This window comes from Temnothorax longispinosus, chromosome 4 (genome assembly GCF_030848805.1).
Source record: "Temnothorax longispinosus isolate EJ_2023e chromosome 4, Tlon_JGU_v1, whole genome shotgun sequence".
In the NCBI taxonomy this organism is placed as follows: Eukaryota; Metazoa; Arthropoda; class Insecta; order Hymenoptera; family Formicidae; genus Temnothorax; species Temnothorax longispinosus.
In genome coordinates this window covers 20,255,627-20,283,571 of record NC_092361.1, presented here as the reverse complement: position 1 = coordinate 20,283,571, position 27,945 = coordinate 20,255,627, and the positions used below count along the sequence as shown (strand labels likewise).

Below are 27,945 nucleotides of genomic sequence, written 5' to 3'. Positions count from 1 at the left end.
TTTTTAATCCACTTGTATCTCGTTTTAGGCAGAATCTCGATGGTATTTCGTAATCTTTGATCGCACGTCGATGTAACGGGCTGCCACATGGCTTTTACGTCGGCGTTACGCCCTTTACAGCGATCGTGCACTTGGAACCCCTGCGGGGACAACGTTCAACCGCTTAATTCTGCCAGGCGAGCAGAGCCCGTAACGGCGTAATATCGTTCAGTTACTCGGAATACTTTTATTACGCGGCTCGCGGAAATGTGGCGCGTGAGGAAGGGGGCGGCTAAGACTAAGAGGGGTTGGTCGACGGTGGGAGTCGGCGGAGGCTTCCGGGCCTCCCGGGCCATGCTCACGATATAACGAGGGCCATTATGATAAGCGGATGCATAGATTAGACATTACTCGTTAACCCGCCTGCTTGTGACGCAAGGACACACAACCTCGCGCTATCAAAGGAGCTCGATGAGAAACTGACGACCGACCGCGGGACCGGTGGTCCTAATTACGGTTTGTCATAAAATTGATTACTTTATTTTTTTTTTATAAAATAATTACGTTAACGGATTAATGCGTCGAATATGTCAGAATGCTACAGTTTTGTTCAAGTTTCGAGAATTAAGATGAAAAATTTGCGTTTTAAAAATATTTAATGTACCGTAAATTAACAAGTGATAAAAAATAATTGATTAATATGACAAAACGATTAATGTTTCACTTTTTACGTCAATAATATACGTGACGGAAGATCATAGCAGATCACAGCATCGTGATTAACCGATCTTGAATCTTGCTCTTGTTGAGCGCATCTCATTCCGCCTCATCGGTACCCGGTTACGGCGGCAGCCGCATTACACAACGGAAGTTGGCGTTCTCTCGTCCCGAAAGGGGACGAGAGAACGCCCCGCTCGTCTGAGAGCGCGGGGGGCGGCCCATAAAATCGGGATGTTGCGCAAAATATAACGACCGACGTTCTCCTGGCGCTAGCTGACGCTCCCGTCGTAATTCATCCCGACTCTCGCTTGCCTTCGCCTTCCCGACGACACCTGCGTCGGCAACTAAGCCCGTTAATTCTCGACGCCGCGGCGCGCTCAGGCAGCGTCGCGCGTTTCCATCGCCTCCTGCCATCGGCTCACGCCTGGTACCCGGTTAGCTTCCCGGTTGCCCTGTCCTGACACGTTCCGGTCCTCGATCTTCGCCGGCACTTACCCCCGTAGGTAGTGCGCCGTATTCGCCCCGATGACGAGGGTGTCGAGCCTCGTTGAGTATTTCGTGGCGGTACACATGCCAACGTATCGCACTTGGCGTGGGATAATTAGGCAATGTGTAATAAGCGCGAGTCATAAATATCATTTGAAAGCAGTTAGTCGAGACAGAGGCAGAGAGAGGCAGAGAGAGGCAGAGAGAGGCAGAAAGAGAGAGAGAGAGAGAGAGAGAGAGAGGCAGAGAGAGAGAGAGAGAGAGAGAGAGAGAGAGAGAGAGAGAGAGAGAGAGAGAGAGAGAGAGAGGTGTTGTAGTTAACGGCTTAATATCGATCTGAAGATTCTGTATGTCCGCAGACAGAATTTAAAGAAATCATTGGAAAATGTAATTGTTATATTAGGCGCTGCACAAATTAGGTGTTTGATCAACTATATTTAGAAATAGAGAAATATTAAAATGCAATATAATATTGCTTTTCAAATAAAAACTAGGGGGATAGATCAATCTTTCATGACTTTGACGAGATTATTTAGCCCCGCTAATTATTTTCCCTTAATAATTACACCTCTATCTTCAATCTCAGAATTTCCCATTCCATATTAATCTAAAATAAAATTTCACGGCGTAATGGATTAACGAGCTCGACGGTGTTTTATTTTTTCTAAGACTGAGGAGGAATCAGATCGTGATATCGACTTTGTGTCACGCGAGCGCGTGTCTCTGGACATGAAACGCGCCGCTAGAAACGGACGAAGCGGGCGTAGGTGACCGACGGAAAACGGCAAACAAAGGATACCGAGTGCTGAGTGCGAGAACAGGAGTGCCCGGGCATCCCCGGACCGTGCTCGTGGCTAGCACACGTACCGCTGTAATTAAAAGAACCGACAGATTCTCTCTCTCTCTCTCTCTCTCTCTTTCGCCGTCGACTTTTATTTCGTTACGCGACGACGACGATGACGACGACGAAGCCAACGACGACGACGACGACGAAGACGACGACGATGATGGCGACTGAAACACGTTTCGCGTATTTAAATTCTCTGCTGAGGCGCGACGCTCGAAATTCTTTGATTAGACGAAGGTAGAAACTCTGGCAAACGAATGCACAAGTCCAAGTGTGTGAACAATTGGTGTCGTGATAATTGAGCAAATTGGGATTGAATATCTCAATAAGAGATGTTCTCTATTTCGTCAGAAAAAATTGTGAACGGATATAAGAAAATTCCTCCGATTTAAATTTTATTTTTATATTTCTTTGAAAAGACAAATTATTTTAACTGTGTCGATGTAGAATATTTCCAAAAGTTGCAGCTTACGAGATTTGCGATTATTATGGATTGTAACCTAGCATAGTTGCATTTTTTATTATTCAAAAATCAAAACCGAGATTAGATGACAATGTTGAAGATCTGTGTATGTACCTAGTTATTATTAAATATTGATTTTTCGGTAAAAAAAAATGCATTGATGACCTATGCTGAAGAGGGGAGAGGGAGAATATTTTTGCGATGAAGTATATGTAAAGACGACGGCAGATAAATGAATATTTTCATTCATATCGCGAACAAATACCGTCCGATTATATATGTATAAGCGTGACGCTGCGAGCTTTTTAATTCTGCGCGACCTCTCATAATTCAACTCTTTCGTTAACGCTGATTCGACGAGAAATATCGTTCGGCCGGCAATAAAGTTTCAGGCCGCGGCGGCCTGATAAAGCGCGACACACGTAAACCGTAAAACGGCTTATACGCTTTTTCCTCGGTGTGCCGACATTTTTCAAAAGGCGCGGATATCATCGGGGACCATCTAAATCATCCCCGCGTGCGAATACAGCGCGACCCTATGCTCGGCCTCCGCAAACAATCCCCTCTCGTCGCCGCCCTGCGATTCCTCACTCACCGCCGAGTACAACCGTGCTGCTGCCGGCAAGCCGGTGATTTTCGTTAGTGCTTGCTCATCGAAAAAAAGTAAAAAAAAAAAAAAACAAAGATAGATTCGAAGTGGGGATGTACGGAGGACGTAGTAGATGTCGCGTGTTTGGAGAGAAACGCGGCTCTCTCGCTTTCTCTCTTTTTCCCTCCGCATGATCAAGCGCGTGTGCGTGTCTCTGCGTAGCACCGCGTGTGGTCGTCCGAGATTAGCCTCGGGTTTATATCGGGATTACATATGTAAAACCATTAGGTTAAATCATTTTTTAAATAAACGCGCGTGGCCCTTTCCCCTACCCGCGTCCAGCGGCCCGGGTCAGATAGGAGGACGATCCTCGCGCGTTTGCGTGAAAGGGGTGTGGAGGAGGAGGAAGGGATGAGATATTCCGTAGCACGTTCAACATATGCTCGAGGAACTCCAACGCGCGCTCCGATTGACCGTTTCTGCAATGCGCCCGCGAAATTTTCACGTTCGGAAATAAATGAGCTTGCACGCGTGACAGATTAGCCCGCGAGCTTTATGGCGCCTCATAAATCTGTCTTCTTTACTGTTTGTCTTTCAACCCGAAGCGGTTACAAACGAACATCAGAATACGCGCGTTCGATAAATATCGTGCTTTTTTTCGACGTTTATCTGCTTAAAGGCTTAAACAATTACGATAATTACGAAAGCTTAAATCAGCTGGTCATTCAGCCTGAATAATATGGGCCAGCTCGATAGTTTTGCTAAAAATAATAAAAATAAGATTGTAAGCGATTCTTCTGTTTCAATACACTTAAATTTTAAATACTATACTTTGAGAAACATCCTGTATGCATGAGTTGCAATTTTAAACTTTGTAGCGCGTTTGACACTCTGTCTGACCATACAAGTTTTTTTCACTTAGTCGGTCTGATACGACGAGTGATTTATCTACTTAATCTAATTACGTTTAAGTCTGACTATCTATGCCTTTATCTACTGACCTAAATGCTTAACCTGTTTAAGCTTAACCAGTTATTATTTAAACATTTATTATTTTCTTTAAATTACCGCAAAAATAAAACGTTTAATGTGAAAAAATCACATTTAATTTTTAGATAAGTGCGGCTGTCGGCGCGGTGGTTCGAAGTGTACAGCGTAAAACTGAATATTTTTCGGCTGTGGTAAAATCGCAATCTGGCAGTTACATCGTGCAAACAGTGACTCGCGATACGATGGTTTTTAATATAAATTTTGAGGAATGCGTGGTCATGTGTGGAAGATATGAAATACCGTCGCCGGCGTATGTACACGTTCACGCTCTTTCGCCACCATAAACATTACGTGCGCATCACGTCCAGACAAATATTTCTTTCACTCCGAACGCAATATTATTCTGCATTTTTTGTTCGATCTAAAAAAATATATAAATTCAATTCACCGCGCGTATACGCGGAGCGATACCGCTGCTGGGGGGCTTGCGATTTTATCGCTTGTTAAATTAAACGCCGACGTGTCGTAAAGATGATCGGCGCAATAAATCTCGAGTATAAACGCAGGTCGATGCTTCATCGTGTCGCGTACGATAATTTCTTCCCCGAAACTTTCACATCCTGACAGATTGGAAGCGGCAAAAGTAATCACTCGAGCATTTTATTATCTTATTAGCTATAATCGGCGACGAGATATACCGCAATTTCGTTGAAACTCGATAACAAAAAAGATTCTAATGACTCATCGTCTCACCCTGAGTTGTGCATACGTCCGTGATACGCTCCACATTTTTCTAGATAGTAATCATAGTATCTGCTTTAAGAAGGTCATTAGTCAGAGAAAGCTTGTAGTATAATTACACGTGTCTATTATCTACTTTCCGCTTCTTGCTGCAGGCGTTACGGCGATTCGCCTGTTTCGCGGAGCTCAGAATCTGGCTCGCAGATGAAGAGCCGGCATTAGGGGTTTACGAGGCGAACACTCTGAGGGTGGTTCGGCGAGACGTTCGCGGTGCCGGCGAGTGGATTGGGTAAAGGTCGGCGGGGGCGGTGAGGGGGGTGGTTATAAGAGGTGAGAATTATTCATAAACGTAGGCTGACTTTTCGTGGCGGAAGAGAAAGAGAGAGAGGAGAGGCGCGCGAGTGGGAGGGAAGAAACGGGCGTAGATTTCTCTCGCTGTTCCCGAGAAGCTGAAATCTACCGAATATTAAGGCAGGTGAAGGGTGACGGGGAAGGTGGGCAGGGCAAGGTCCTCCAGGCCGCATAATAAACACATAACGGTAATCCTTAAAACAATAATTAGCTGCGCGGGCCAACCCAAGAGGCGACGATCTTACGGCGCCGCGCGGAATGGCGCCGCTTTCGCAATTCGTTGTCGAATTAATACGGGGGACTCGCGACAGTGTAGCGCTACTCACCCACACCGTGACCGCATTATGCGGCAGGAATTGTACTTACTTCCTATAGCGATTATCCGCGGGGAGTGTCGTCGCTGTTTTGGGGAGGCGAGCAAACCGTTATATCGTGGCTAAACTGTTGTTATTTACTGCTTTATGAGCACGTCTAATACACTCTCGTAAAGTAGTACGTTTTTTAAGGACTTTGATAACCCACGATAGAGTGACTATTTTACTCACATTATAAGATTGTGTCGATTATGTAATATAGAAAAACAATAGGTCAAAAAGTTCTATTTTAGCATCAAAAACTTTAAATCGTCAAAAAATAAGTCTTCGCCATTCGGGTATTATCAGAATCGTAAGATGTCAGTAGATAAAGACTGATCAGACATCAATATAAGTAGATTACTACTGATTGTATCAAACATTTCAAAAACGCTGCAAAATTTAAAGTTGATTTATACACAGAATGTTCCAAAATGTAATATTTCACGAAATAATACTTTGATTAGTAAAAAAAAAACTGTTGTAACAAAACTCTGAATAATTTATTAATTTTTCATCTAGGATTTTTTAATTAGCAAATTTCACGATTTATGCTATATTTTAATTTAAATGTTTGCAAAATGATGTATATACATGAAAATCAACAATTTTTATGTGTGTATATTAGATTATTAGATTCAATATAAAAACAAACTTATGGAAATAATTTTCCTGTATTCTTATTGATAGAAATTGCGTAAATATACGCTTTACAAACCAAAGTATCTTCGTTGTTAATCTGATGAGACCAAGGATGAGACGAAAACTTGCACATTTACATTTCGCGCATCTTTTCTCTCGGTGGTGCAAACGAAACTGCCAGATTCTTTGATCCTCAGGGATGCTGAAAACATCCGAGGAGAACGAAAAAGTCTCCCAAAGGTGAGAGAGTCGTGCGGGGATCTGTCGGGAAGGGTAAAAAGGAGCTCGGAATGAAACGGGGTGAGACCGAAGGGGTGCCGCGAAGTGGTAATAGTTTTAATCCGGTGTCTTGAAGTCAGGATTTGGCGGCGCGGCAGTTAGTGGCTGCCAGTAAGTCCAGGCGAACCTACTTCGCGCTCTGATATCATAATCCGAATAATCACTATTATTGCCGCCATTTGCTTAATCCGAAGCCCGTCCTCCCCGCTCCGCCGCGGGTCGCAAGCTGCGGGACCTGTTATTCGGTTTCAGAACGAGAACGATGAGGACGTCGAGCGTCTTATCGAAAGTTGCCTTTTGCATCTTTAAATCTCTTCAATTATTTCGACGCTCTGGAACGAGAACGACCAAGTCTAAACCAAGTCTGCGATTCGGAAATTACTGGACTGGACAAATATCTGTTCTATTCGCGGAGCTTACTTTTTCTAATTAGTGGACATTGACCTACTTCATGTAATGATAATAATTTATTAATTCTATCGAGTAATTCTTAATGCATAAATAATTTAAAAAATGAAATTGTAAGTTATTAATGTCTCGCGCAAAAGCAAAAACTATACGTTCTTATAATACGATTAATTTTCAAAGTTAATACATAGTACACTTTTTCTGTGTCTAATAATCTTTGACCTTCTCTAATATTCTCCTGGATCGGTCTAATCCTTGTATCGGTATCTATAGTTACTTGAAATCGCGAGATGATAACACGCTCGAAGTTTCAGGCCATTGGCGAGGTCACGCCGCTGGGTCTACCGGAAGTTTCGCCGGCAATAACGCATAAACTTCATTTAGCCTTATTTAAGCTGACTGGAAGGTGGCAGACATTAAATCCCCGAGATTCGTTCTAATGGCCGCGACTCACTCAGAAACTGCTCCGCGCGATCTTTCGCGCGGTGTGCGCGCATAATGCGTCGTGCGTTCTTAATAAATTCGCTCGAATCCGGGCAGGCCGGGCGAAATCGCCCTAAGTGAAACGACGAAAAAACTTTAGCGCAAACTGCCGCTCTTAATCTGGACAGTTTGTTTAGCGGCGCGCGGCGGTCGGTTGTTCTTCTCTGCCTTGCTTTCCTCTTTCTCCCTCCCTCTTTTTCGTGTTGCCCTCGCTTTCCCTTTCCCTCTCGAGAAATAAGCGGTTCGTTCGCTTCCGGAAAAAGTTCGGAATTACGAATTAGCAGGAAGTCGGGGAAGGTACCTGCATTTATTCTGAATTCAGCTTATTATGAAATTATAATGCGTGGGACGACTTAAAACGAGTCGGTTACCCCTTTCACGTTTATTCCGCCGGTGGATTAAGAGTCATCGTATTTCGCTATTAATTATACGCTTAATTCAGAGGCGAGTTTTTAGTTGTGGGCGATACCTACCTTTATCTCGAAATATTTTGTAAGTCTCGTATTACGATACTCTAAAAAACTCCAAAAATTTATTTTGCTTAAAATCATCAACATATATGTCAACATTACTTAAGTTAGATATGTTTTATAATTGCTTAGCTCTCTTTGTGACTTGTGACTGTATTATATGAGATTGTGATTCTATCACTGACGAACAAGGTATAATAGCGCGATATTACAGAATGGACATTAGGCACGGATGCACGAAGGATGTTCAGGATACTGATCGACTACGATCGACTGCACCGTGATCCAGCGACGCGCGAGCGCGTGTAATCTCCAACGGCGCCCGTAATTGCGCGACGTTCTAATCGCCCGAAAGATTACGACCGGGGGTCGGAGCGCAAACGGGACCGGGGGCGGCGGCGGCGGTGGCACACACTACCGGGTAATGTTACGCGAGACAGTAGTCTCGGGTGGCATGTGTCGTTGATGAGGCGGTTAGTATTCAGCGGTGCTTCCCGGCCCCCCGGAACTTTTGAAAACTAACCGAGTAAAGCCACCTTAATTCCATAAGAGGGAGGCCGAAGGGGTTCCCCGGGCGTCACCGTAACACCCTCTTAATTACAGGATATTAGGACGCCTACGGGAGACGCGGCGACGGCGCGCGGAGGGAAGGCAGATAGCGCGATTTATTATCCGCCGCTAACCTTATCTCCGTTTTTACGAGTCAGACTTTCTTGGTGCGCGTTTTCTTTCCGGATGGTGTGATTCGGCATGCAAGGGGCACCGAAATGAAACACCGATCGTCGACATCGGTCGCTCCGGTGTTGCTAATTTAATTATTTTGTCGCATTCCCGTGAATACTCGGAGAAACCGTAACAAATACATTTCAACTAATATGCTTTACAAACTTTTTAAAAGATCTGAAGATGTATATGTGATTAAGAACAAATTGTTGTGGTTCACTTACATAATTGTTTTATCGAGACATGATTATCCGTATTAAGATCTTATTTTTATGTAAATTAAGACTTAGATAAGCAAGTCTTTCTTTATTGCTTGCATAATATTTAAACGCAATTTTCATAGAGGCAATACAGAGATTTCCAAGATTAATGTATACATTGTATACTCACGTGCAAAGAATCTCTTCTTTGCCGCCTTCGTAAACGGCATCCTTGCCCCATCGTTTCGGCAATTCCATGAGAGCGATGCCTAACTTGCCCCATAGTGCCAGTTGCGTTGCTGTCTCGTTTATCAGTACGTTTGTGACCTCAAATATCGGCGGATCTGTTGGTTGTAGGGTCTATAAAGAATAAAAAGTAAAGAATATTGTTAGTACGTGGTCATAAATATTATTTCATCCTAATAACATTTATACCGCTTATAATTTTGCTAATGCGATATAAAGAATTGAAGTTAAGATTTCCCGATTTCAAATTTTAGTTGCCTATAAAGATCTATAAAAAAATCACTTTTAATAAAGATACAAACGCGAGAGAGATACACGTGAGATTAACAGATATCTTGTCACAGGTAGAATTGCATCTCGTTTCTGTAACGTGGATACGTCCTCGTGCATCCGTAAGATAAAGACTTCCGAATGAAGATCTCATCACACAGCTGGGACCGCGCTTTCATTAATTAAAATTCTAAGAAGGCAGGCGAAGCGAGAAAGAAAAGTGGTATGTCGCCGATCCCGAAAGCGTTCTTGCGCGAGGTATAAATTCATTATTACACGAGCCAGTAAGCACGCCGCAGGATTCCTCGCCCGATCGCGCCGTTTTCTCTTTGGACCCTTCCTCCCTTTCCTTTTTTCCACCCTCCCCCACCCGTCTGTCTACCTATCTACCCGCGAGATATCTTACCCGTCCCATTGCTCCTCCCGCTTTCCGAGACGCGCATCGTCTATCGATTAAAAACTTTATAATACGATCCCGCTCCTCGTTTGTTTTCCAGTTTGATTTTTATCGTGCTGTCCCGGGAAAAAGGCAGGTGCGCAACGTCGCCCGCTCTTTTCCCCCATCGCCAAACCTCCTGATACCTCTTCGACGTTCTTCTCCGCCACCCCCGTCGTTCCACCTCCTTGCCCCGATATTTAATTTCGAACTAAGTTCGCCAACGCGAACATCATTACGAGGCGGCATCCCCGCAGGTGGGGTATCGGCGTGTATCAAGGGGCAATTACTTTTTTTCCTACCCAGAGGCTGGTTATTCCCCGGGTTTCTCCGATAGGGGAGACTTCTTCGTCTCGATATATCGGGTATCGTGTCTCGCGTTCGACGTGGCCTCGCGAAAGCGCAGACGAAGCGAACGAAATAAACTTGCGCGAGGTATGTCGTGGATCTTCAAAGTCAAAATATTTTAATAATATTTTAAAAGGTATAGGTTAATGTGGAGGTATGTACATTCTGACAAAATTTTATTTCTTTCGGAACTTATGCTTACCAAGAATCATTGCGCCACTAAATCATTCAACAACTGTACTCTTTTTCGCATCGCGAATAAAATGATATAATATAAAATTCAATAAAATCATGTTTTTCTTTTAAAATTAGCAAAGGACTATATTGATGAGTATATTGATTTATATGATCGACAGAAAATCGAATTAACATTGCGATAGCGTAAAAACGTATTCACGCGGTGGTTCATCCAGGACACTCCGGTGGCGGCGAGGGGTAAGGGTTGGTTGAAAGCCAGGGCGCAGTAAAGGGTGTCGGACGATGGTACGCGCGGAAGCGACGGCACCGGAGTATGAGCAGGAAAATGGAAGGGTATAAAAGGGGTGGTGAAGAGCGGGAGGGAGGGGGAGAACGGGATTCCCGAGTACCGATGCCGACACACCGGCGCGCGAGGCTGTAATGCGTTATTAATGAACACCAAGAATTTCATTAAAGATTGTTTGTATATCAAACTGTCCACTAAATTATGCCCTATAACCCCCGTGGCGCCTTCACGCGCCTGGAAACTATTGGCTGCCGCAGTGGTGTTGCCTTTTCCCAAGCTCCGCGTGGCATTGATAACCCGCGAAGCAGGCAAAAGCCACAATCGCGCCGCGGTAAAAAGCGAACGGGCTGCTTTTTATCATAGATATCGGTCGCGCTTATCGCGCGTTTTTTCCCTGACTGATTCACGATTCGCTCGATCGGCCGACAACGCTCGCAAAATTCGTCGTCCGTCGAAGTCAGTTATTTCGCGACCTTTGGGACATACATTATTAGGAGGGACGATATAGGTAGTTGGGACGTGGCGCGTGCGACGAGAAGCAAGAAGGACGATATGTATGTGGAGAACAAGAGAGAAAGAGAACAAGGGTTGTGAGGGCGGGCGGATGAACGGCGAAAAGGCAGAGAGAGATAGAGAGAGAAAGAGAGAGTGAAGAGGATAGGGCACGGATGGTGCGTGGGTGGAGGGATACAGTTAATCGTTGGGAAGCTATTAACTTCGGACTGGAATGCCCCATAGCGCCTCATTTCGTTCAATGCAAATTTATACCCGACGCCAACCACCTAGCGCGCGCTCTTCGTTCTCTTTCGGCCGCGAAAACCCGAACTGGAAAACGAATGTGGTGCTCTATCAGCGATAATTCTTTTTTTTTCGCAACATCGGTTTTGGATATGGTTCTAGTGAATGAAGAAAAATCGGGTATATGCAGCAATGAAAATATAAATTGAAAATGGCAAAAGTATATGTAGATATAATATAACTCTAAAATAAACTGAACAATTTTTAAATTCAATAAACATCCAACATAGATACGTTCAAAACAGAGATATGCATATAAAAGTGTTATACTAATTTCTTAAAAATGATGAAATGTTCAAGGAGCCTGAAATATTTTGTAATTTGTAAAAATAAAAAAACACAATCGACATGAATACTATGTAATTGATACACAGAAGTGAAAAATATATATATCTGGGTGAAATCTTCGCGAGCTTAATATGGATCAGGACGGCGAGGAAGATTCAGCTCCTTCAACTTATCCAATTTGGTTGTCTCCTATCCTTGTAGACAATCAACGTCGTAATCGGTGACCCGGTTCGCAGCATCATGAAACTTGGACCCTTCTGCTTCCATCGCTGCCTCTACCTCTTTCTCCCTCCCTCTTTTCCCCCGATCGTACCACCGTGGTGTTGCCTTATTAGTTTAGAACTTAGGTTTACCGTAAAGTCGCGCGTGTCACTTATGATCAAAGTCTGCTTGCCAGACGACGAGTCTGAATTTCGCTTTTCGTCGAATTGAATGTCTTAGGAGACCAAGGAGAATTCCAGATTGTACTTGTGATAACCGTCGATTCTCGTGCGAGGTCTTTACCACTTTATACATATGCGTATATATAATTTCTCAGTGAAATATATTTATTGGTGAAATGCTGTAAACAGAATTAAGTATTTATTTAAGTCGGTGCGCATGCGAATATTTCGACTAATGTTTGGAGAAAGGCGCACGATCTTTGGCGATGTATTCCTTTCGCATTGTAGCATTTAGTTGGTGTTTGCTCGACACAAACATCGGTCCAAGACAAATCCCGGACGCGGATTGTCACAGCCGGCCGAAATATCACGCTGGGTGCGCGCGACTTAACGCGCGAAATTGCGCGCGTACGGCGAAGCGGGCCTGACAAATGGCGATGTAACGGGTGCTCAAGATACACATAGTTAACAGCGAGATGCGGCGCGGGTTGACTAACGACGTCAGGCGTTCTCGCGTTATATAATTTCAAAACACACGCGGGCACGCGGCCGAAATGTCGCGTGTAGAGCGGGGGACAGGGACGCGGAGGGTTGACCCCGACGTGCGAACATTGCGAGCGCCATGACAGCGCCTTAATATGAACAAATGCCGGACTATATCTCAGCTTGGGTTTGCTTTGCATTATTCGACTAACGTCCTCGTTTGCCATCCTTACGTAGGTGCCTTACATTATGACGACCGCTCTTCGCGCGGAATGGCTGTATACTTCTCTTTTCGCAGTAACGCGCGTATTACCGAATGTGAATTGATACAAATGCAAGGGGGGTGCGTGTCACTCGCGTGGCGACGCGACGTCCGGATATATATGTCTCCAAAGTTGGGAACTAGGGGCGCGTCTCCTATAAAATAATATATATTTCACGATAATGATAACGCACGCGGTACATTATGCTTTTATCAATTTGCGTGACTACGTGATATGTATAACGACGTTACTGTAGACGCGTGTTTATATCAACAAGTAAAATTATCATTATCGATTGGATAATAGTTCTGTTGCTCGACTCCTCATCAGCGAATAATTTCTCGTTTCATTTTACAGCGTATTAGAAAGACGGAAAAGGAAGAGATTCGAGATGGCGAGGGAAAACGTTTAGAGAACGAGTCAAGAAGGGAGGCTAGCTCGGGATATAAGTCGGATTTTAAGAAACCGTGACAAGACTCGAGATGTCTATCCGACTGGTGCTTAGCGAGAGTTCGCGCAACGGCGATGTTAATGGGTCCCCGCTTTCGCAGGGGGGAAAAAGAAAAAAAAAAGAAAGCGAAGATACAGAAGGAGAAAGACGGAGGAGCGGAGGAGTGCGGCGGGGACCAGGGAATGGATGTGTTCACATTATACCCTCTGTTCTTTTAATTTCTTCAAAGGACCCAACCCCGCGACACCTCGAGCATCCTCGGCGAAGCTTGCAGCCTTCACCCCCTCACCCTCGCCTCCGGATTAATAAGGCGTCGACAATATAACGTCTTTTTTTTCTCTCCGCGCCCCCGAACGGGATGGCAGACAGCTACCTAAAGTGAATGAAGGCTCTCGGTAAGAGGAAAAGCAACAGGGAGGATACTCTCTTACCGGTACTTAGCGGCGGGATGAGTCGAGCTGCCGTTAATAAATGTGTTTCTAACAGTGGAAGAGAGAAAGAGAGAGAGAAAGAGAGAAAGTGGGAGGGGACAGGAACAACAGTGCGGAACATGGCACTCTCTCGTTAGGCTCTGCCGACGACGACCCCGAGGAATACGTCTTAACGAGGAGAAAACTTTTAAATGCGCGGAAGCGTCGTTCGTCGACGTCGAAACCGGTCTCGTCTCGCTGCCTCTTTGTCGTGTCAACCTCAGCAAACGCGGGATCAATTGACGATTATTAATCGAGTCACGTGAGCCGCATTTCAGAAACCAAACACAGATGAAATACAAATATGCATTAATCTCTTGCTGTTAAAAAGATTTTTGAGATGTAATAACTGTAGTTTTATATTAAATTTAAAACAATACACTCTATATACATATATAATGTGAATATATAAACAATTATTTTTCAAATATTTCCAGATATTCGTAGTAAAAAAGTACCGGCATAAAATCTTCAGATTCAAACTCGTCAGTGGCGACGAATAATTCTCTTATATTACGTTGTGAACAATTCTCAACGCATAATAAACGCATCGCTTCTTCCCACGTATCGATCGCGGAACATCATTTACGGCGTTTTATCGCGTGCGGACAATTTTAGTCCTACGACGGGACGTTGATAAAGGTCAGTTGATTTTCGGGGCCGCGGCCCCGGAGCGTTGCTCCGCTACCGCTGGGACAGAGCAGCCACGGTTAATGAATCGACGTAATCAGGGGGTTGCGGGGTCAGGCGACGAATGACAATCGAGTTTTGTATTAATGCCCGACCGCGCCGCACCCAGCACGGCGGACACAGCCATCAGGCTGATCGCTCGTTTAATCAAGCGAGCCGCTAACGCGATTAACTTATTGCGTACGCTCTTGCCATTGCGTACACACGTGAGACACACGTGAATCAGCGATATGCGCGAACCGTAATTGCCATTACGGTTACTCGCCGCCGCTTTCTCCTCGCCCTCGCGCACTTCCGACACCCCCCTTCTTCTCGTGAAAGAATTCGCCGATATCACGGGGGCACGTCCATTCCGCCACGATTATGCGTGCTTGTACATTTCGTGGCCACCCCTCTTTTTGATATGTTATCTTTCGCATTCGTCGGCTGACTCGATACAATCGACCAGTTCTGTCCTGTCATTCCCATTAATTCGACTCGGTGTTGTTTAAACCGAGGTACATTATATACCTCACGTAATATAAGCGCGGTCACGCGGGACAAAGTTCGCGGATTGCTTTTCATGATATTAAAAGAATATCAAAATTCTCTTTCGCGCGTTTATAGAATTTGTTTTAGCCGCACGGATTGTTTCTGTGCGTTTTTCGAATGCAGTTCTTATGCAGAGAGAGAACCGCGATTCCCCTCTCCTCGTGGACTTCTCGGCGAAGTAAAATTCCTTTCGACATCGCTGCGGCCGGCGCCTCTGCGGTTGATATACCCGTATTTTCTGAAGTGGAGATATGCATACTTTATATACACATGTACTTGAACGTACGCCCTCCCAGCCGGACATCTAAGAACCGAGGCGCCGATGTTCGCATGCATGACCGCGACGTGCACATATAAACGCGAATGCCCGGTGAATGGTCGCGACCAGGTGAGTATTCCAGCCGTAGATTATGACAATTTGTAAAAATATGATATCGATTTTCGTTGTGTATGCTAGCATCAAACAATCGCGTTATCGTGTATATCAATTAATAAATTAAATAGATAATAATGAAAACAGTTTAGTGTTAATAAAGTTTCAAAAATTCTTAATCATGTGACGTTGCATAAACACATTTTATTACTTTGATGTTCGCTTAATCGGTGTAAGATGTAATTAATCCATAATGAATTATGGGTGAAGAAGAAAAACGATAATTATATAATTTTAATACATATAATTAATATATATATACAAAAATGGGACGATGATCAAATGATCTAAATAAGAATCGAAAATCTTCGTTAATAATAAATTCATTATTTATATTTTTACGCCAATAAAGTGCAAGTCTACAATCATCTCAAAAGACTGAAAGAATCTTACTGCAGCTTTTTATGCCCTCGCGCGACGCGATGTCCGTCGCTCTTCCGGCTCATTTCCGCAAGTAAATGCGCTCGCTCATTTTATACTTCGGCCACGAGGCGCCAATGTCCGCACGCATGACCGCGGCACTCACATAAACGCGAACGTCCGTGTCCGGTGAATAGCCCCGCAAACTCCGTACAATGTAAGGATCGGTAGGTGGGCGCGGAAGGTTACCGCCTGGACCCTGCCGCAGGATGGGAAAAGCGCGAAGAACGGGGTAAGGGGTGACAATGGCCGGGAGGAAAGGGAGGAGAGGTGACGGCTACACGGGGGACGATATAGAATTTTAATATAGTGGTTTACGAGCGCGATTGTCCGCCATTTTACGGGCGGTATAGGGCGGCCATTTGAATTCTTAGATCTGCATACTTTGCGGAATTGCGTGGCCGGGCTGGCACGACGATGGGTAGCGTCGCGCGGCACGGATAGCTTGAGGCCGTCCAACGTATGAGGAAACCCACCGGAGTGCGTACGCGTATAAGGGGTGTCGCGAAAATCGCGCTTTTTCCCCGCGACATTCCGCGATCGTATCGCTTCTCGATTATCAATGTGATATCTATCAATGTGTTGATAATTAAAGCTAGTTACTTAATCGATAGAATTTTTATTCTATAGCACTAAAGCGATTGTCCAGTCAAAGCAAGCTGAGAAAGGAGACTCAAGCAAGATTTCGATCTTTGATCAAAATTTGTCAGCTTCAAAATTTCAAATATCTCAAAGCTGAAAAAATCCGTCATTATTTTCTATTTAGATTCACTCGTATGTATGATTTAGAAAAAGCACTCGACTTCTGCGGCACCCTGTACATAACTGTCGTCGCATCACGCGAGCGCTCCAACACCCTGGTAGTCTCTTTATATTACGACTTAATAAAATAATAACGTAAGCCTTGAGGCACAGCGGCACGTTTCGCTCGTGAGTGGTTGCGAATGGAATTGGCGGTGGCAATTGCGAGTGTGGAATCACCGACGGGGACGGAAGGGAGAAATTTATATCGCGATGACCGCCATTTGATTACCATAGAATTCGAGTTTCTTCGATCCGCTGGCGGATTATTAATTTTTCCGCCCGTTATTAGGCTAATGGGGATGATGGACGCGAGCATTTTATTGTTATAGAATTTTCGTGTTAAGAGGGTTATTCGAACCCGATTCCGCGAGTTGCTGAAACACACTTACATATAAGGAACAAAATCTACCGTTCGTGCTTACGTTTTTAAATTAAAACGTACTTGACTGCCTGCAAAAACCGTTCTACGATCATCCACCGCGAGAGAGTCAACCCCTCGCCCCGGGGGTTAACTTTCGGTCTCTTTCCGCTCCTGCGATTCGAAATTAATGGTTCGGGGATCGAGGGGCCTCATTTGGCGCACCTTAATCAGACGAGGAGCCCTTTAGGTATCCGTAATCGTCCGAATACGCATCTCCGCGCGCGACGACGATGACGACGGAGAGAAGATAGAAAGCGTAAGAGAAAGAGAGGAGGGAAAGGGTGGGAGAGAGGATGAGAAAGAGGAGAGCTCTCGCTCTTGCGATATAAGCCGTATCAGTTATAATTTATAATGTTATGGCGATTTTATGTATATCTTGCCTCGGCCTCGGCTTCCCCCGCGCCGAGAAGTATTATTTAAATTAAACGGGGCTAAACTAAAGCGAACCGGGGGGCCCATCGAAGTGGCGGAGAGGCGCCGCGCGGCGGTATGCAAATTATTATCGCGGGGCGATAATTTAAATGCATATTTCGCCTCCTATATCATTTTATTATTGCCAGCCAAGTTAAGTCGGTCCGTGGGCTAACGTTTACGAGGACGGCGTATTCGCTTTCCGCCGACCGGGGGGGTGTTGGTGGTAGTGTATTACCATCACCACCACCATCGCTCGCCCACGTGGATTCCGTATTAGAAACGCTATCGAAGCGTTTTCCCCGTATAATCCGTATTGTTCGCCGCCTCCAGCGGCATAATATCCTGTCGGGTAACGGCCAGCGGGCAGGATTAATACCCGAGGACTAATTGTGTACCACAGGAAGCGCTGGCTCATCCAGCCCCAGCCCCATCTTCGAGATATCCTTAGCGCTGCTGTGTCACTTCGCGCCCAATGAGTCACCTCGGCTAATGATATATCCGACGAGTAAACTCCGCAAGTAACATACGGCTCTACATCTTTTTCAACGTACTAGATCTACCGATCTGGAATAATATCCACGATCGAGAGAACTTAAGATCATTTGTTAATTTAATCATTTGTTAAATAATAAAAGATACATTTATTGAAAGTTGTTTGTCTTAAAAATTATTATTAAAAGAATATTGGTTTGCATAAAATTGTGGAATAAACTGAATAAAAACTTTAGAATTTCAATGGATTAATGTACTATCAGTATTTTTTGGATAAACACTTCTTAAAAGGCTTCTCAAAAATATATGCCTATAGAATTTGCTATCTAAAATCTCAGGAAGTAATTTTCTAGGCTACATTAATATAGTATGGAATTTAAATTTAACAATGCCAGAGTTACTTTAGATCTAGCGCGGATAAGTTGTTGCGTTTTGCAGGCAATGCATTTCGAGCACGTATGCGCGTCCGAAGAAGACGCACTCGCCCGCGTGCTTATCCGCGCGTTACGAATTCTCAGGACGAATCTGCGAGGTCCACGGTTGGTCCTGCTTTTTCCTCCTCCTCCTAACGGTGCCCTTTAATCCAGATTTACATTTCACGGAACAATAGCAAGTAGATCCCGCAAAAGATTGTGCAGGATGTTACATTCGAAGTTTTAAGGATCTCCGAGTGGAAACGCCGTCCGTCTCTACCATCGCCGCTACCATCGAGGGTTACGGGGACATCGGTCACGTCCGCGTACACCGCGTACCCCCCGAACGACGAAGAAGGGTTAAAACCTGCGGGCAGTATTTTAATTCCCGACCGTTATCGCGCCGGTGGCTCGGGTCAGTAGCGAAAGATACATGTAAGTTGACCCCGCCCTCGAGACCTCTCTGGACGCTTATGAATATTAATTCCGCCCACCCTGTCCCCCTCCCTCCCCCTGAAAACCACGTCTCTCCCTCTTCCCTCAGGAACCACCACCTACGCATCCGAAAGCGGACCCGACAGGAACAAATTAGATCTTTCCTTCCATACATTTCCCTTTTATTCGCGCGACTCCTCCCGAGCCATCGCCGGACTCCGACCCGCAATTCCTGGCTGCTCTCTAGCTTTGTCGAAAACACCGTGTTTTTTACACGCCAGCCTGCGCATTGTTGTGATACGTAATATCCTCGCCGTGACTGTTTCTATCAGCACAGGGGAGAGAAATATATTTCTCGCGAGAGAAGGTGCCTGCCCGGTGCGAAGCCAATAAGACATCTCGCGATCTCGGAAACTGTGGAGAGAAAGAGAGAAAATTCTGGCTGTTATCGATATATTTTTAATTACAATATATCGCTGTGTCTCAAACCTGCCTAGAAGTATTTTAAAAAGAACAGATGTTATAATGAATACGAAGGAATTTATTGCTGTATCTTTCAAAAATATCTCTCGGTATCTCTCAGTTCCTAACTTGCGACTCTAATTCCGAAGGGTGCCGGTTTTAGCCCCGTGTTTCTACGTAATACACCCTCATGTAGATGGGCCACGCGAATACGTACGTACAGGCAGATACGGCTCGCCCGAATCTAGCAATCTCCTACCCGGGAATATAACTAGGAGTTAAAACCACAACGCGAGTGTCGTATCTTAGGCCCTCTCGCGGCATCTTACGAGGTGGTTCTCCGTATTACGGCTAGATCTTATTATCAGACTTTCATTCTCGTGTACAAACGCGAAGATCCCTCGACGCGCCAACGCCAATGCACTAGTCGAGGAGCCAGGAATAATTCAACAGAGAAGAAAACATTAAAGCCAAAAGTTATATCTAACATATGTAGATTCAAACATGCTGAATTAAAAGTATCCGAGTAAAACTCGAATTTCTTTCATTGTTTTACATTAATAAACATATTAACTCCGAGTCGAATATTGTACTTATTTCGTATATATGCACTACGACAGCGCCTTTTTTCAATGTTTGACCAAATCGATCTATTCTACTTTTCGAAAAGATAATATCGTTTGAAACTCGGTCAGATTCTTTTTTAAACTGATGCAGTCTTAACGATTCGGCGGTGATCCCGCTTATCTTTGCCGCAACCTATGAGATTAGCGTCCAAAGGGAGTATTCGAATAAATAACGAGGTAAACGAACGAGTAAACATAAATATTCGCAAGTTCCACGGGGCGTGTTCTCCCAACTAGTCCACGACGTGACTTAGCTCACCGCGAGAGGACGACGAGAAGACCGTATAACTCCGCAAGAACTTCTCGTCGTTTCGCGAATTTCCGTCTGCGCGTTCTTACGCGTATATGTATATGCGGGCCCCGTGCACGCCACTATTTCGGTTCGCCTTAATGGATTTCGCAGTAATTGTAAAATATCTCGTGAGTTCTCCGCGCGCGTGCATTTACGAGCGGACACGTGCGCATCCTGTACACGGGCATCCTGGTTTAATTTCCAGTCCGCGTGTAACAGGTAACTTTCCGAAGTACTTTCCGAGCGTATCCGACCGAGATTTATTTTAAAAGCGTGACATATGTAAATCAAAACTTTGGTTGGTTACCTCGGCCTTACACGCACTATCCGATCTAGGATCGCAGTGCAGTGCTCTCAAGTATTCGAGATCAAGATTTTAGAGCTTAATATAAACGATATTACGTTAATATATCGATGAAAAGTTGCGACGGATGATGGAAAGAACGTCTGTTGACTTCGAACTTAAATCAGTAAAAAAAATCTTTTTGCGACTGCGTATAATGAAGTAAAACACTGATATGTTCTATATACGGTTTCGAGTAGCCTGACGAGATTTTACAGTGATCCGGCAAAACATATTAATGCTCGTTTGTTGTTTTCGCGGATGTCAGAATGACTAAACCGAGTTGTCGCACCCTCTGCATCCCTTCGGTCCTAAAGGAGGCTCGACAATGGAAGATGAAGGAGGGGTCGCCGTCGTGGGGGGGTTAAAGAGACCGACGTCAAACGTTAAACCATAATGCCCGCGCCGGCAAGAATGTCCCCGCGGTAGTCGCCCACGTAAAGTGGCCATTTGTCACGTTATTACGCGCGTTTGATACGACGTGTGGAAGCCCACGCCACGGCACGTGCTTTCTCTCGGGCCTCGGCCGCGAGGGAATGCGACCTTACCGCGGTTTAAACGCGCGCTCCTAATGCGAGTCGATTTAAAATATAAATTCTCGGCGATACGTATACTCGCGACTGTAAGGGTTTCCCTCCCCTGGTTCCTTCCAGTCTGTCTCTGCGAAATTCCGGACCATACGCGACTAAGCGCGTCGCTTCCGCGAAGAGCGCCTTGTCTGTGGATATCGCGGTGTGCGGGGTACATCAAATTCCTCATACTTCTCTTCTTTTAAACTTAAACTAACGGTACTGTCATCTTCCTTAACTAATGTGAGTTAATTTTTCTTTTGAGAAATTCAAAGCACAGATAATTCCTAAGCCAACGATTGAAATCGTCAAATTCTTTAGCGCTTAAGATTTAAAGAATAAATAAAGAAAGTTACTTTCCAGAGTAACTTTAATGAAGTTTTTAAGCGTAGTTATGAAAATGTTCAATATTGAAGATATTATTTAAAAAAGTACAAGAAAAGACGTCGAACGAGAATTCCTAAATAACTTTCGTGCTTCTCACAACGGTATATTGCCTCAGTATTTCGCGCTGGCGTGAAAATCGCTCACTTCAAGCAATCATAGGAGATAGGGAATATTCCCATTCGTCAGGTTGTCGTGAAATGGAGTAGAGCTCCGGGAAACAAATGATCGAGCAGTCGAGGAGAAGCGTCGTTGAAATACAACGTCGGATTGCGAAGGCGCATTATCATATTCACAATTTGCTTATGCACCTTCTTCACGTATAAGTATTCACGCTTCTACCGACATTCGACAGCAATATTGATGACTTTGTAACTCATTAAATTTATGTTCGGGAAGACGTATGATACTGTGTAATTTCTGTATTGAGAAATATAACACAAATTTAAGAAAGACACAAGTTTATATCAATGAAAATATACGAGTAAAGCACCGAAGACTCTGCGATAAGTATCAGTCTCTGCACTTCCTTTCAATATATCCTTCTCAATCGATTCCATCATAAAAAGAAACGTAGACAGTCGCCAACGGCGCAAGAACGACGTATCGGAACGACGGCGGTCGATTATGAAAATCATGGCGATTGCTCATCGGCGACGCAGTCTTTCTCGGTCTTGGGACGCGGGATTAGCAACGGAAGCGAGTCGGCGACGGGCGCAAGATCGTCATATACGTAATAAATAGGAGCCATCCGTAACCGCGGCCGGCCGAACTGCTCCGTTCGACGCGGCGACGGCGACGGCGGCGACGACGCCCCGAGTCCCGTCGGATGCGCCGACTGATGCTTTTTGCCATCGGTAATAAATTACCCATTGCGATATTTCTTATTGTTAGCGGGGTGCTACCGAGTGCGTCTGAGGGCTCGATTGGTATCGTGGTCTCCATGGTATTTATATATAGCCGGTGTCGCGGTCGTTAATCAAAGATATATGCTTCGACCGCGCCACTCCCCGTGACGGGCCTTTCCCTCCTCACTATCGACTCGATCTCGCTTTTATTTTTGTATATAAGTCGACGATTGCGTATTACGTAATGAAAGATGCTTGACGTCCTTCGTCAATTAAAATTTGAATGTGTGACTTACTTCTCGAATTAGATATTTTGATATAAATGATAATAGTAATTGATAATACTCAAGTGGTAATCTCACTTGAATTTATGCGTCGTAATGCCAGTTATAATGAGATGAGTAAAATGCGCAAATTTACCATTAAAGCAAGATTAATATGCGATAATAAGATTAAAGTTATTCGTGGGAAAGATAGAGGAGATAGATCGAAAGCCGAGAGCTACTAAATTCGAACGTCGTTTGTAAAATTTCGCCGAATGGTAGATTGGAGGAGCATTAAGAAGGCCATTATCCGGCGAAGGAAATCGTGTCGTTATAGGCTGCGGAAAGACGGTCGCATTTTCCGAGCCATAAAGATCGGATATTGCGAGAATTATTCAGGATAATTTAAATTGCGTGTCGTCCCCCCCTTCCTTCCAACGCGGCCGTCGATTTTCCGCGAAACGCGTTCTCTCCCAAAGTAGACGCGCGGTATAGCGCGTTGCCAAGAAAACAAGGGCATAAATTATGTACAGATAGGTACTATAATTTAAATTGCGTTCCACGCTTCGGCATTCACGATTTCGGAACCGTCGTAAAATTCAAATCAGCTGCCATTATTTCCTCGCTCCAGACACTCTTGTATAATCGAAAGATTGCCACTAAATATATTTCTTCGTATCGATATCAGCTATTTTGCAAAGAATTAAAGCATCGAATAATGAATTATATTCAATAAGTAATCTAATTTTCGAATAAGTAAACATACGTTCTAAGAGTATACTTCAGAATTAATGAAGTACTTATGCTCATTTCTACCAATGTAGATTAACTTTAATCTTGGTTTAACTTACTTTCTATCTTTTTCTAACTTTTAGAACTAGGAAAAGATGACAGGTAAGTTAAACCAAAATTAAAATTAACCTGCGTTGATAGAAATGGACATTAATCAATCGGTGACAGTCTCGCATCGTAATCGCAAGTAAAACAATTTGTCTTTCTTTTTTACTGAAAATAATTAAAGTATAAATTCTGCGAATTTTACGAAATGAGAATTTCTGGCTCTGTTTCGCTCTAATGTATATTTGTAATAACCAAATATTCAATGTTGTTAAAACTCGAATGTACTTTTCGCTTTTATCCTACGTCCGCGAGGATCAAATAAGGACATCTTGTCGCATGGTAAAAGACAACGGAGTTTCGCTCGTCTGAAATAAAACGAAAACGCAGAAGAGCTCTGTCGATTTTCGTTCCGCCTTTGCCATCGCGAGCGTCTGAGCTGAATGCCTGAGTTCGTTCTGGGCTCGTCACACGTGACATAAATCTATCTATCCACGTATAAGGATATAATATGAGAATCGGATCCGACATTACGTATGATGTATGATGCTTGGCGGATACACCCTTGGCAATTCTTCGCCTTTCCTCTCTTTCTCCGCTCCGCGTCGACGCTGGAATTCCGTGCTCCGTATATTGATGCTCCAGTTGTCCTAAACCTCGCTCCCCCAAAAATCCACGCGAGAGCGTGATGTATAAACACGGACGCACACACGCGCACGTGGAGGAAATATCCTCTTCCCAAATGTTAGCTTAAGCGATCTTCCCTGGTTTTGTCTACTTCGAAGCTACTCTTGGATTCACAGCTATCGTTTGATGAATCGGGAGAAGTTGCTATTTAATCCTTAGATCAGCCGTAGATTGCAACGAGGGTTGCGGTACATGAAAAATTGTTTTGCAATGAAATATTAATATTGTTGTCCCTCTGAATTATTGGGAGATTACCCGGATAAGAGATAAGAGCATCAAACTATCATTTATGATGTACCATATGGCGACATGGATTTACGATACGAGGTATATACAATGTGCAATGTACGCGATAGAGAAAGTTTAATATAACGGACAATCATAACATTTCGATGTGTCTAGACATTCGTTATTTGATTATCAAAACGTTCTAAAGGACGGTATATTTCCTTTCTCCGGCGTTCGCCGATGTTGTTCGATCTTCCATCGCATTAAATCCCTCACCGACACGGTTCCCGCAATCACCCTCTCCTTCCAAGGGCAGGCAGAGGAAGCCTGATGCTAATAGTTTAATTGAATTCCGATTATCCGAAGAAGCCCACCCCACCGCACAGTTTCGCAGTTCTGTTGTGCTATGAATCAAAAGCAGGGCGCGCCTGCAAGTGACGTAATTATTGAGACCTCGATTTCGCTAGAAGCGACCCCGCATTTTCCTCTTCCTTCGCCGTTGAATGAAATGACAGACGCATTAAAATATTAATGATCTGCGGTATCGGAAACAGACTTCGAAAAACGGCTCCGGTCGCCCCGACCCCTCTGCCGGCATAAATCACTGCCAAAGCATTGATTCCTTGCTTTGAGATGCCGTCTTAATTCCACCAAGATGTCATAAGATGCCATTCAAATTTCACGTTACTATATTAAACTTTTCATAAGATTAAGGTAAAATCTTATGCAAAATATCACCGATGACTTCCGTTGATTATTGCACAATAACGTCACATGAAGATTGTTATAACAATAATCGAGTAAAATATTTTAAAACAAAGTAGCTAATATCTGTAGAACAAAAATGATCGTAGTTATCGCTATAATAATAATTTTAGAAAATAGTTATGTAATTTTTGTCTTTTTTTAAGTGATCATAATGTGTAATATACGGTTATCTTATGGTTATCTATATATCACAATAATTAATGTGGGAAAAGAAGTACGTTCCCACGCATTCGACAAGTTCATGAATTTCAGCCGTTAAATTCAATAAAGAAGTTAAAAAAAAGACATTGAATACGCAAAACGTACGATTAATCTTTCTGGGATAGCGAGAGCTATCGGGGAGATGTTGCAGCACGGCATATGGGTCTGATATCGAGAAAGGATATCACCTGTTGCATCCGGAACGATGGGGTTGGGGTCACGAGGGTTACGGTTCGAAGGCTATTCAGGAGTTCGGGGTAGAAACGACCCTCGATTGGTCGTGTAGTGGCCAGCGAGTGGCTATATCTCCTCAAACGCCGTGTAATCGGAGATACCTCTGCGCTTTCTCTGCTCAAACGCAAATCACCTTAAAGTGACGTATCCTAGGGAACGATTAATAATCCATTTCGCTTTTAATGCAAAGGCTGCAAGTGAGAAAAATATAAATAATCAATTATACAAATTTCATTTAAACAGTGCAAGTAATATATTATGATGTCGATTATTACTTCATTAATTAATGAAAATCTCAAGATAAATCTTTTTTCACTCGATAGTTTGTTTTTCGAAATAATAAGGATAATTCTGAGATCGTGCACGGTGGCACTTGCGCCTCGTATATTACCAGATGATTTCACTCGCGCGAACGTGCCGAGCATAAATTTATACACAGGGGGTTCTGATCGTATTATCTTCGAGTAGCAAACGTATAGAAAGGCAGCAAAGCGAAAGAGGGAGGGTAAGGTATAGAAGAGACATCCGAGGCCGTCGATCTCGACCTAGGTCGAGAGAGGGTCCACTACGACGGAGGGCAGGCTGGGATTCCTGTGGGATTCCCGGAACAAGGTTGGAATGCTTTATAAAGGGGGCCGATGACCAGCGTTTTACGGTCAAAGTAATAATCTATTACTTGGCAAACTGTATAATCATATTGATTAAACAACCATTGCGAAGAATTATTAAAACTTTGAATGTCATTAATTTTAACAATCTTGCAACTCATATACATATATATCTAATGATCACTTTGTTTTGCTATATTAAACATTTGTAACGATGAAGAATAATAGTACCCAGCATTAATGTTTCTTATTAAAATAATGTGCTAAAATATGTTAATACATAATTTTTTTCTATAATTAAAATAAAAAACTTACACTTTTGGAAGTTATTAAAAAACGGACGCAAGAGCACAATCAAGGAAAAAAAATATTTGTGTCGATAGTTCTATAATTAAACGTTCTGATTATTATCGGCGAATAGAGAGTTATTATTACCTGCCATTAACAAAGTCATGGTTCGCGTGGATGTACCTAATTTATCAGTGATTCGTGGTATTAGGGGTAACGAAATGGATGAATGAATGAACGGACGAAGGAAAGGGAGTAACTGTAGGGATGAAAGAAATTCCAATAAGAGGATGAAGACAAGTCCGGGTAAGAAACGAGCCCATTTTGATAATGGGTTCGTATACGGGGACCAACGCTACGTGACTCTGTAGGGATTTAGTGAGCCATCGCTGCCGGATCACCGTGGAAAGCGAGGACACTTACGTGTGCGAACTGACACACGCGAAGCGCGAATAACGCGCACATCCATAGATTCGTTCCATAGATAAGTCGGAATACTTTCATCTCTTTCTCTGAATTATGACTCGACAGCGCCGTATATTTGCTTTCGCCATATGTATTCAAATTCTGATAAATTAGTTTTGCAATTAGAAAAATCGTAGAAAAAAATGGCAAAAAAAAAATCTAAAACGATGCACGATCTGGAATGTCAAAAAGCAGTTAACGGTGCATATAAAAATTATATAAATTCACATTTTTTTCTAAATTTTTCTTCGTAACTTATTTTTCGCAAGATTTTTGCTAACGGTTAAAAACTGTGATAATCTTAATGAGCTCTAACGAATGTAGTGTCGAATGAGTTAATGCTTCAAGCAGAAAACTCTTCTTTCTAAAATCGTACTCTTTATTTCAGTGTATTTAATCGGTCCTACCGTCATTAGCACTCTTTCCCGACGAGAACTAAAGCCGGGACGCCGTTGCGGTTTACGTCGAACCAGGTGCCTGCCAGAAAGGTTAATTTTAACGAATTCAACGAAGCAAGAGAGGTCGGAGTTTAACAGGATAAGCTAATTGTGGGGTATTGGCTAAGAAGTCGGGAGAAATGAGGATGTGGTGACGAGAAGCGAGAGCGGCATAGAAAGAGAGACGGAGAAAGAAGGGATCTCTTCTCCCGGCACTAGTCGAGGATCGTTAGCAGCCAGCAGGCGACTGGAATTATAATGCAGTTTCTTACCGGCGATCCGGGACGAGAATTCTGTTTTCCACGAGCTAGCCTTCGATCGAGACAAAAGGAGCGGCGAGCCGAGGAAAAGATGTCACCGCCGCGCCTGTGTCTTTCAGTCGTTGACCGTCTCAACATTGCACAGCTAACTATAAATTCGGTGTTTATTTATATATATATATTTTAAACATGAGTAATAATTGTGTAAATAAAAAACCGGACAAAATTGCTATTATTGCAAACCGTTCGTACGATAATGTTACTCATTTCTAAAAATAAATTAAGTTAAAATTGTAGATAAATGTAGATTGATTTTACATGTGTATGGATAGTTTGACAGACATCCTGCGGATAAAGAGAGAAATAAAGACGAAGGATTCTCTCGGATATCATTAATCATTCGCAGAATCATCACTGAGCTATCCATTTGGAGGACGACGGGCATATA

At 43.6% G+C, this 27,945-nt stretch overlaps 1 protein-coding gene across 1 annotated transcript in view; it reads right to left on the bottom strand.

Moving 5' to 3' along the window:
• The window catches only part of Mbo (nuclear pore complex protein Nup88), a 64,659-nt gene that overhangs the window by 8,428 nt on the left and 28,286 nt on the right, over window positions 1-27,945 (bottom strand). Inside the window, exon 2 of the mRNA XM_071776917.1 lies at window positions 8,915-9,084. Within this exon, the coding sequence (XP_071633018.1) occupies window positions 8,915-9,084 (170 nt within the window). The remainder of the gene's footprint in view (window positions 1-8,914; window positions 9,085-27,945) is intronic.